Genomic DNA, 12193 nt, shown 5'->3' on the forward strand with positions numbered 1-12193 from the left:
AAAAAAAAAAACACCATATATTGATCTGTGCATATACTTGGAGCATATCATTAAGCGAAGTGTCCCAAGGGACCCAGCGATGCCCTCTTTGAAGATTCCTGAGGATATCACTGACTCATTAACTCCTGCCCAAAATTTTGACTGCAGCAAATTAAGTATGAGAGGTTAGTGACAGCTGGGTCATGAAGCCTCACAGTCACATGTTGAAATAATTCAGAAGAGAAGCCCTCCTCCTGGGCCCCCAACCACAGCCTGCAAGCCCAGATGCAAATGCTGGAGCTCATACATGTGGCAAGACCGCGAAGGGCTGGCGCCGGTACTCACGTGGTCACTGTGTTGAAGCCACAAGCCTGCAGCTTCAGCAGGCGGTCCTTCCAGTACTCCCTGGGCACCCGGAAATAGTGGATGGAGCCCCCGAAGATGAGGAACTTTTGACCTTCCAGGGTGAAGTGTGGCCTACTCCCAGCTTTGCTTTGAGTCTGAAGTCCCAGAGATCGTTTCTTCAGCTTCAGAGGGGTCAGATGGTGGTAATTAAATCTGGGGGAGCAGGGGGAGAGTGGCCGAGTGCAGGGAGAGCAAGAGGAGGAAGAAATTGAGAGCAAGGCTGAAGAAAGCTGACCTCCTCAGAACAAAGATATTCTTGTTGGCAAGATAGGCTCTGCCCATGCCTCTGATTTGGATACAAATTTCTCCAAGAAAGGAGCCTCCCCCCCTCAAGCACACCTGATCTGGGGTGACTTCATTTCTTTATATATATGATTCTCTTTATATTTTGCTCGGGGAGCAAAACTGGATAGGATAAATGGCAGGAAGAATATGCACATGATTCTTTTCCAGGAGAGACTCGGGCTGAAAGGAGAAAGAAAAAAATGACAGTGGCTATGTCGAGCTGTAAGGAAGAGAAAGCTGCTGGGGACAGATTAGAGGCAAGAGAGCAGGAGAGGGCCTGGTGGGCAGGTCCCCAGATTGGCCTCACACACAGGAGAGCTGGCCTTTGCCAGGGTCCACTGAAGACCCAGCACGACCAGGCCACTTGGGTCAGGACAGACTATTGAGGATGGACTTGAAGTCCTAGGTGCTTACACAGGCCCGAGAGGGCTGAGCCTTGGGGGAAGAGGTCCTGGGAACAGATGTTAGAGAGATAACCGACCTGGAGATAGGCATGAGCACCCAATCTGCCAGGTTCAGGGGGGACCCCACTACAAGCCAGCAGGGTGCCTTGTGGGCATTCATATCCATTCCCAAGTCTGAAATGCAGCCCTCCCCCTCCAAGCCCCTCCACCCCCTTACTCTTCCCACTCTCCCTAACCCCCCTTCTCCCCCCCACCCCCAACCAAAGGGGACCTACAGAGCTGTGACTAAATGCCAGCAGCTAAGCTGGAGGAGAGACCTGAAAGGGGAGCTGGTAGAGAGAAACTGCAGATGCCAAAGGAAAGGAATGTCCTCAGGGCCCTTGTCGCAGGAATGTCCCAGGGATGCCTGACTGACCCACAGAACATGGAGGGAGGTCTCCGCGCTCCTATGAATGGCCTTTTAGGAAGGGTCGCACCGTAGGGCCTGGAAAAGGGGTGGAGCTCAGGGAAGCCCGTTGGTCACCTGAAGGGTGGCGACAAGACCATCACCGCGAGGCAAATGCGCTGATTCTCGTGCAGCTCCAGCCGCTTCTCCACAGCCTTAGGTTTGCCCCTGCAGGGCTGACGAGGGCAGGACAGATGGACGTGGGGACAGAGGCCCCCTGCGAGCGGCCACCACAACTGGGTGACTGCGTCCAGAGGCAGGGGAAGATCCGTGAATGCACCGGATGTCTCGGCCCTTGTGTGCGGGAGTCTCTCAGCGGGTGCCAGCAAGTGGGAGAGCCTGGGGTTATCGCTCTGACCTTGAGCTCCTAAACTGTAAACCACAGCCGACTGGGGCATAAAGGCAGTGATGAGTGGGAGGAAGAGGAGACTGAGCATTTAACCAGAACAAGAACATCTGGTTCCACAAATTGAGCAACTTTTCTGAGTGGACCTTGGGTTCCAGTTAGCACTCTCAGGCTGGAGCCCTCTGTGAGTGCCAGGCCCAGGACTGGTTTGGGCATTGTGGGAAGGGTCCTGCGGACAGTTGTTGGAGAGGTAAGAGTCCTAATGACAGGTACAAATACCCAGTCCACCAGGTTCTCGAAGAACCCCACTCCCAGGAGCTTTGTGGGCATCCACACCCTATTTCCTCCCAAGTCTGGAATTCAGGACCCTCAGCAGAGCTGTGACTATGAACCAGCACCAGAGCAGAATAAAGACTTCACAGGGAGCAGTGGGTGTCCAGACCAGGGACACTGGCAGCTACCCTTGAGGTGTGGTATCCCCCAAATGAATCTTGGTAAATGAGTGAGAATTGTCAAACAGTGTCAAACAATGCAAAGTGAGTACCCCACAGTTGCTATCAGTGGAAATAGCTTGAAAGTATCTCCATGGTACATGTGAGAAACAGTTTGGAATTCTTTGGTTATAAAGTAGCAAGAAATAGGGTTGGAGAGATGGAACAGCTGAGCCAGGTCAGGATGGCTGAGGGTGCCATGCAAAGCAGCTTGGGTCCTTTCCAGAGATTTCAAGCAGAAACCAAGTCATATTTTAATTTTATGGTGATTATTTGGCTACGAGGGACAGGGCGTTGATGGGAAACAGTACACCATCCGGTGGCCCTGGTGGTGATGTGAGGTCGAGGGCCAGAGCTGTTTTCATGGTGGTGATGCTAAGCAAGAGATGGATGCTAAGAGGGAATGGATTCCAGAAAATGTTGTGATGTTTAACTGGCAGCTCTTGGCAATTGACTGGATGAGACAGTAAACAGGAGTCTGGGATGATCACCATGCTCCAGTAAACAGGAGTCTGGGCAGATGGGAATGACATCTATTGAGATGAGAAACACAGGATGTTTGACTCTGACCAGCAGGAGAAGAGCAAGGAGCCCACTCTGTTTTATAAGGCAGATTTGAAGTCTGGATGAAGAAGGGAAATCTGACCTTTTTGCGTTAAAGTCTGCTTTTCCTCTTTCATTCGAAAGAACAAAGGTGTGTTATCTTCATTGAAAAGATACTGTCCCACAACATATTGGGGCAATTTATCATACAACAATAGATAACAAAAACAGAGCCTACAGCAAATTGTACCCCTTCTACCTCCAAAGTATGATTTGAACCTGTCCAATTCTACCATTCTTCTGTACACTCTCTGCCCCCTACTCTTCTCTCCTACTTCCATATTTTCCTTCATCACTATTCTACAGAGCAGCAAGATCTACTGTTTTAATACAGAAGTCAGGTCATATAAATCAGGGAGAGATTTCCCACGTTACTGAAAAGAAAATCAGTTTCCCGCCTATCGTGCATAAGAGCCACACCACCTGAGAGGTGTCACCTGGGAAGTCACTGCCACAGCCCCCCTCAAGCTTCCAGTTTCCCTCTTGTCCTAGACCTTTGAACATATTGTTACAGTGTTGGGACGGCTGCCCACACACATGGCTGATTCTTCACCCTTAAGTACACCATTCAATGCACCTGCTCAAGGTGGCTTCTTTGACCATCCTAAATCTCAATAGGTACTTGGCCCTGTCAACTACATGATTGATGGCCCATCCTTTGTTTATTTTCTCGATAGCACCATTAGACAGTTTAATTATTGTATTTATTTTCTTGTCTGCTTACTTCTCATTTCGTTGTTGTTGTTTTTAATCTGTTTCCCATTATGATGGGAATGTAGATAAGCAAGCTCCTCTTTGCATTCAAAAATTAATTTGCTAAAATCATGCAGTGGATCCCATGGGGTGAACATCCAAACAAAGGAGTTTACTGCCTTATGGCAAGTGAAGTGTTCCCTGACGTACGGTGGAGTGACAGAACATAATGAATGGCCTCATTATGACACTCACTCTAGAGCAAGGGGCAGTAACGCTCAGATGAGCCATCTCAGTTTCTTCTAATAAATACATACAGTACAATCTTGGGTAACAAATGTTGCTGCCCAAGAGTGTGTACACTTTCAAATTACTAGGTTTAACCTATTTAAAGATGACACCTCAGAGACAAAAAAAATAATCAGTCTTTAAAATTAAATGCAATCTGGCACAGGAAAACTTCTTGTCCTTCTTGGCATATGAATGAGCCAGAAAATCCATGTGATAGACACAAGATACAGAGAATATCCATAATTAATATGGGCAGCCCCCACCAAGTGGCTCTTACCCTTTATTTTCCCTGCCTTTATGAGGACTGATAAACTTCCAGCCTCTTCTCTTTTATTTTTGAAACAAAGGTGACACGGAGACAGCTTTGTGTTTTCAAGGGCACTCAGTGAAACAATCATCCTTTTCTCTCACATTACATTGTGAATTACAGGCTTGACTTCAACTTACAATATCCATCCCCCTACACACCCCCGTGTATCCCCTGATGCCGCTCCAGTGCCTTCAGCACAGCTGGGACCAGGATCTGGGAGGGGATACCAGCGAGCAGCAGACCAGAGTTGAGACTGGTGAAAGTATGTGAGGGGTGTTGCCTACCACCCAGAGTGACTGCAGAAAAATGAACCACAATCTGCAAAATTGCATTGTCACCTTAGGTGTGCTCGCTGATCTCAAGTCTTCCAGGCACCCCACAAAATAAAAAGGACAGGACTGATGCTTCAACCTCTGCGACACTTGTGGTCAGTGCATCCCTGGTGACTGGGGCAGATCATGTCATCACTATGGGCCTGCATGCCCTCAGACACAGGTTCTTGGCTATTCCTGTGGCTATGCTATAAGCTGAGCCTGGCTACCACAGTGGATTTGCGAGAATGTGATCATAGGAAGCAACTCGCATAGTTTTCCTGAAGTAGATGAGCCCAAAGTGTCACCGGAATGGCAGATGAATCGCATGTTGGATTTTCACTGAAGTCCTGGGAGGATGCAGGTGAAAGGTGAACTGATGGTGGGTGATGTGAGAGACTGCATGGGTGTCCCTTGAGAACACTTGGTGGACACATTGGACACCATTCCCCACTCTCTGGGGGCTTTGTACACAAATGATCCTCTCTGGGCCTTCAAAGTGGAAGCAGAAGTCTTCAAACGGAAGACTGCTCCACTTGGCTTACTGACATCTTGATGATTTCTACAGAGGTGACTGAAAGACACTGAGTGACTCCTTGTTGTTGCTGTTCAGCTACTGTAAATCTAGGATGTGACATGTCCAGCAAGCTTACTTTGGTTTCCAACTTGCGTTCATGTATCTACTTTTTTGCTTTAGCACTTTAGGATGATAAATGACAAAAGCATAGATCTTTAGAAGGGGAAACAATGCTCATTGATTTCCCATTTGTGGGGCAGGAGGGGGAGTAGTTAATTTATCTATAAGGAAAAATTCTTCAGTAAGAAATGTTATTGCTGTACTGACTTGTTCTAGTAGGTAACTTTTTCCTTTGTTCCCATGGTATTGAGATCTTCACTTCCAAGTTATAATTCCATTGTAGAAGTTCATAGTCTATGTATTTGAAGCTACCAAAGGAGAGTGCTGGATAAAGCCACACTGTAGATAGAAACTGATAACTCCCCTGGACACTCAAGACAAACCCTGCAGAAAATTAGCTCTTTATTTCTGTATAAACCTTATAACATGTATAATACTGTAAATTTTCTTTTGGTAACTGGGCTTTAATAAACCATCTTGGCTGCTGAACTTAATTTGAACAAGGTTTATTTAATGTAAGATAGCCACTGACACACTTCTTAGGGGAAGATGCAAGATATATCAGAGACAACATGGCTGAACATTATTTTCTTATTACCACTTCGAAAAACACACTGTAATTAACACTGACCTAAACTGCCTTGTCCTAGGATTCCTAACTTATGTTAAACAAAACATTTTATTTACAAATTGCTTTAAGATATTGTCTCCAAGTTTACTGTCACGCTGATGTGCTCCTAACCAGAAGGCCAGCACTTTGAGATGTAACTGTGTTCTATCGTCTTCTTGTTTTACTTTACATTTAAAAAAATATTTATTTATTTATGCATACAGAATTGGGGTAAAGGCCAGAGGTGCATGGGTAGTGAGAGGGTTCTCCAGAGACAGAGTGAGGAGCAGAACAGGCAGATCGACAAAGTACACTGCTGAGGGGAGCAGCAGGCGGGTAAGGAGAGGTCTGCCGTGCCATGTGGTCACCTCCGGGGCAGGCAGGGATGGAACTCATGCGGAAGTGGCTTTAGCTTCTCAGTGCTGTGCTTTAACCCGCTGTGCCACCAGGGAGGGCCCTACTTCACATTTTGAGCTATTATTTTATTTAACATTTTCCCAATAAGTTCATGCTATAGATTTCCATCAAAATAAAAACTTCCTGAGGTCCCTTCAAATGGACTAGTCTGGCCATTATTTCTTTTAAGATGTATTTATTTATGCATACAGAACTGGGTTATGCATACAGGCCAGAGGTGCAAGGGCTGTGAGAGGATTCACCAGAGACAAAGTGGGGAGCAGAACAAGTAGATCAACAAGTACACTGCTGAGGGGAGCAGCAGGCGACACAGGAGAGGTCTGTTGTGCCAAGTGGGTCACCTCCCTAGCCTGGGATCAAACTTGGGCTGAAGCGGCTACACTATCTTCATAGTGCTGTGCTTTCACAGCTTATGCCAGCAGGAAGGGCCTCATTATTTTGTTTTTGACATGAATAAAAAGGCAAATTTTTATGAGCCAGCGAATGCATATTTAAACATTTTTCTTCATTAGTTTGATTAAATGTTCTTTTGCCTTTTATAATGAGAAGTAACAATTCTCAAGGTAACTGATTGCTTTATCTAAAGTTATTACATGAAAAATGTGGGTAGGAGAGGCCTATCAAAAGAGCACAAGTAAATAAACATTAGTTGGTCCTTTAGGATAATGTTTTTAAAGTGGGCTTACAGTGATTATGGAGGGTAAATTCACTGCAGATTGCATTATTCACAAAATGATATCACACACTTTACAGTTCCCTCCTAAGAGGGGCCTCACTGGCCAGGGAGAAGTCAGATGCCAACACTGACATTTATTACAGGCACATTGGCAGACACCTAGTGAATTACTTTGCCCCCCAGAAGGAGGGTTCCCCTCCACAGACAAAGTTCAGTAATAACACACAGCAGTCTTCTGCTGAGACTTAAAACTTACAGGGAAAAAACTCTTCATCTAAATACTATGGGTAGAAAATAAATCTATTGAAGTCATTTTTTAAAAATTGTTTAAAATTTTGTGTGTGTGTGTGTGTGTGTGTGTGTATGTCTTGAGTGATACCATACATTCAACTCTGTAGATCCAAGTAGTTCAATCCTCAGCCAGTGTCATCCCGGAGAAGGTGTTGAGCATGTAAAGAGAAGGTCAAGTGTAGGTGCCATAGGTCAAGTGTTGCACAGAGAGCTATGCTCAAGGCATGAAAGAGCTTGCTCTCCTCAACAGGCTCTTGAGAGAGATTCTCCAGGCCTATAAATGTGCAAGGACATGGAGATGATAACAATCAAAGCAAAAAAAAAAAAAATACAATGCCAGAAGCAAAGAAATATAGGTCCTGGAATTGCTAAAGCAAAACACAGAAGGTGGTGCTTGGCAGCTGAGGCAGCAGAAGAAAAGTCCTCAGGCTGTGCTTGATATTTAGACTGACCCTAAGAAAGGGGCAACCAGTGAAGATCCAGAACAGAACGATGTTCAAGTTCACACTTCAGCGAGCGCTTGAACCTCTGGTGGGTGGTAATAGCAGGAATGCTTTATAAGGGTCTACAGAGATCACGCTATTCTATCACTAAAGCGCAAAGATTAAATGAATGTTCCCACAGAACAGTATGGACAGTACCTTCCCATTCCAGAGCTTGAAGTTGCTTGCTAAGGTGAAAAGATGATTGCAACAGTGACTGCTCAGTGCAGTGGCTCAGGGTGGCCATGCTGTGCTAAACAGATACACAGTATAACTTCCACTCTACAGAAACCACCTCATGCATTTCAATACGCAAAGCCAAGGCTTTGTGTAAACTAAAAAGTTTACCCAGCACAAGTGGGAGAGCCCCACTTCCCAAAGAACCAGGTTCAACTCCCCCACCTACACAAAGTGAAGTCATAGAAAGAACATTTTAATAGAGAACATCTGTTGCGGAATATATTAATATTATTGCTGTGATACATCTGGAATATTCACATTAAGGTAACCGCAAAGGATCACACCCTTTATGGCAGGCTTTATTTTCAGATAAACTCACTTGTGTCAAGTTCTGCTGCTTAAGGTTTTCATGGGGGGGGGGTGGCAGTTGTTAATCATAAACAAGAGATCTTAAACTTCAGATTTTGATATTTGCATGCACACAGTCAGCTAAATCAACACATCCAGTCATCTTCCTTCAAGCCAAACTGGGAATGATCAAGAAGATAAATTTTTATTTTCAACAGGTGAGCAGACACTAACTTCAAAGACAAGGGGACATAATACTCAGTGATCCAGAAAGACAGAAAGACAGAAAGTCAATGGGCTCATATATAGCAGGGGCCACTTAGAATGGTCACAGTGAGGACCTGTCACCATAGGAGAAGGGAAAAACCCCTCCCAGTCTCCACTAACAAAACTGAGAATGGGACCATCCAGATTTATCTCCTGTCAAACCATTGCAGGTTTGTCCAAGCTTGGTGAATATTGTTATAGCTAACAGTTCAGGTTGATGAACACCAGAGGTTTCCACAGTTTTGCTGGGGGGTGAGACAGCAGTGGCTTCTTATAGTCTGAGAAAAAGGAGGTGACATGTAAGACACCACAAGGAATTTTCATGCTGAGTTATACCTGGAGTAGTAGAGAGGGCTGTCTGGGGATATTCATTCCATATCTAAAATGGAAAACGAGTTTTTGTTCTTTCTTTGCCCTTCTTTACCTTCCAAGTTCCAACTGAAATGTGCCCAAATAATTGAAGTTTATTGTCCCTCTTGGGGACAAACCATTCCCAAAGCAACATGCTATACAGCAGCCATACCATCATCACAGATGACCTCTGGGCATCAAAGAGGGCAGATACAGTTCAAAGAACAAAGGAGGGGACTCAGAGGCCCCTCGGGTCTGATCTCAGACTCCAACAACACAGGATAAGCCAGGAGCAAATCAGCCTATGTCCACTGCTGCAACAGCCAGAACCAGAGGGATGGACCAAGGGGAACTGACCCCAGGCCCATGAGAGGAGCTTGAGACTATCTAATCAAGATTGAAAAGACCTCAGAGGCCCCAGTAAGGGCAGGTAGGGAGCTGGTGTTCATCAACTGGCAAAGGAGCAAAGAAAGAACACCCAAAGGAGACCTCTCTGGACACAAGAGGCTCTAAGGTGGGAGGCTAGGGTACTATATAGGTTTTCGGGCTGGGGGTTGAGAACAAAGGAATTAAACTCTATTGGTTGAGAAGCAAGGAGTGTGGACTTGTCACAGGTCATATGTTTGTCTTCATGTGATGCATTAATGTTGCTAATTGTGGGCACCGATCATTGGCCAGTTGGTCACGTGGGCTCCTGGACACCCTGAGGGTTTGCACATGCATATGCCCGCATTTCCAGTTTGAACCAGTCTGATCTCATGGTCTGTAACTCCCTGTTTCTGCAGCAGCCAAGCTCCAGGATGTACAGGCTGGGGGGAGTGGGAATTAAGAATAAAAACAATGGGTCAAGAAAATTGATGGGAGCAGGCCTGAAGACATCAGATTTGTTTGACTTCTTGTTTAACCGAGTTAGTCCATGAGAACAGAAAGTTCTGTCTCTGTCCTGGGACTTTTCCCACCACCCAGGGTAGATAGTGTCCCAGACCATGTCTTCCAGGTGTCTTGGCCTGGCAAAATATGAACTAGAGGTTACATCATCCTCTAAGGTGTAACTAGAGGTTACATCATCATCAAAGAAGGCACTTATGGGTCTGTTCCCATAGGTCTACTCAGGAGAAGCAAACACACAAAAAAAAGAAAAGATCATAAAAAAGGGAAGAATGTTTTGGTTCTCCTTGAATTCTCTTGTTCCTCATCCCCTGAGTTCTGGGCACCTTGGACCTTGTCAACAACAGAGCAGTATAGATAGGTGCGAAGGTAAGTAAATGCAGATGGTCAGCAGAACTGACTCCATGGAGGCCATCTCAAGGGATCACATCAACTCCCATGTGTATCAGAAGAAGTGTTCGGTGCTGTCATTAACAGATTTATTTTGTTTTTTTTTTTTATGCATATAAGAACTGGGGTGTAGGCCAAAGGTGAGGAGGTGAGAGGATTTACCAGAGAGAGTAGGGATCAGAACAGGTGGATCCATTGAGATCCACTGCTGAGGGGAGCAGTGGATGAGACAGAAAAGGTCTGCTGCGCCATGTGAGTCAGCTCCTGGTGTGGGGACTGAACTTGTGCCACAATGGCTGGCAGTTGCTTGATAGTGCTGAGACATTAACCCCTGCGCAAACAGAGAGGCCCCTAACAGAGATGTTGGTTATACACATGCTGTTAGCTCTGTGAGTCCAGGTTCCTCTCTTCAGATGGAGTGGCTTTGTACCTAGGTCCACGGCCCTCTGCACATGGAATATAAATGCTGAGTAACCGAGAAGCTGTTTGTTTCCACAGAAAGGCCTTGAGCTACCCAGCCCTGGGTTACAGTTGTCATTAGTGTTGGTCCACTGGTCTGTGCAAAGGTATTCTAGCCTGTCTGGAAATGTGCTCTACAGACCAGAACACCGTTTCAAGTTCAGCGTCCTGTAAAAGCATTTAATGCTATGGACCATTGGCAGGTCAGAAAATGTCTGCAGCCTTTGGGCATTCTCACTTTGGGGCAAGCTGTTTCACCTGGGAGCCAGCAATTTACTCCTGTACTCAGCCCAATATTTAGGCACAAGTATTGTAAATGAAACAGTACTCCTCTCTGGGGCCACATTTTGCTCCTACTAGAAGGTATCGTTTTTCTATGACATTGGAGATTTTTGGAGTTTTTCCCACCATATGGAAATCTAGTTCCTAGAGTCTCCAAGACAAGAAGTCATGACTTTTGGAAGTCCTCCTTAGTGGTGCAGGGGTTAAAATCTCAGCACTATCAAGCTATTGCCAGCCACTACAGCTTAAGTTCGATCCCCAGCCAGGGAGCTGATCCACATGGCACAGCAGCCCTTTCCTGTCTCATCCATTGCACCCCTCAGCAGTGCATTTCAGTCTATCTACCTGTTCTGCTCCCCACTCTGTCTCTGGTGAATCATCTCACACCCTAGGCCACTGGTCTACACCCCAGTTCTTGTATGCATAAAATTAAATCTTTTAAAAAAACAAGAAGTCATGACTCTTCTCTCTGAGAGGCCACCTGTCTTCTGTAGCACTTACTGAAATATCTGGCAATAATGCCAAATACTTGTACAAAGCTCATTAATGCCAGATTACTTTATAACTGCAACACACATTAATATAATTGGTTCTCATAATGAACCTGTTGCTCATGTGCTAATTACTAATAAAACTCAGATGGCTACTATCTTTGAGGGGGGCTATGAAACAAAGGTGGGCACCTGGCAACTCTACAGTTATCATCTGAAAAGCAGCCTTTGCCTCAGTAACAACTTGGGACATCAAGCCATGCCTCCATGCCTCCATTAACCTGACGTTGAAAATACTCAATTGCAAGTTATTCTCCTAAAATAAATGTTTGAGAAACTAGGATTACCCATTACTTTCTTTCTGCAGAAAATGGGGGCAATAACCTGAATAGAGCAGTAGAGGAAGGAAAAAAAATCACAAGCACGTTCTCCTTTCCTCCCAGCCTCCATCATCCAGCCCAGGGACCGACTGCCTTTCTATCCCTGGCCTGCTATTTCCTACCACACCCCATTAGTGAATTTGGTCATCACAGCCTGCACGCAAGCTAGTTATAGTCCCTGCCCCTCTGTGTTGGCTGGGGGAACTGCCAGACAGCATCTTGCCAGGAACCAGGAGTGAGTCAGTGCCCTTTCTATATCTTTTTTTTTTTTTAAAGATTTATTTATTTATTTGTGCATACAGAACTGGGGTACAGTCCAGAGGCTCAGGGGCGGCGAGAGGCTTCACCAGAGACAGAGCGGGGAGCAGAACAGGCAGATCGACGAAGTACACTGCTGAGGGAAGCAGCGGGCGGGTCAGGAGAGGTCTGGCTCGCCATGTAGTCTCCTCCGGGGCAGGCGGCAGGCGGGAATCGAACTCAT

At 45.8% G+C, this 12193-nt stretch overlaps 1 protein-coding gene across 1 annotated transcript in view; it reads right to left on the reverse strand.

Moving 5' to 3' along the window:
• Nucleotides 1-824, reverse strand: part of GLB1L3 (galactosidase, beta 1-like 3) — a 26683-nt gene extending 25859 nt beyond the window's left edge. Inside the window, exons 1-2 of the mRNA XM_012729496.1 lie at nt 724-824; nt 325-537 (exon numbers count right to left, since the gene is read on the reverse strand). Of these exons, the coding sequence (XP_012584950.1) occupies nt 325-537; nt 724-824 (314 nt within the window). The remainder of the gene's footprint in view (nt 1-324; nt 538-723) is intronic.
• Nucleotides 825-12193: the final 11369 nt, after the last annotated feature.

This window comes from Condylura cristata, unplaced genomic scaffold (genome assembly GCF_000260355.1).
Source record: "Condylura cristata isolate star-nosed mole 26May11 unplaced genomic scaffold, ConCri1.0 scaffold00025, whole genome shotgun sequence".
Lineage (NCBI taxonomy): Eukaryota > Metazoa > Chordata > Mammalia > Eulipotyphla > Talpidae > Condylura > Condylura cristata.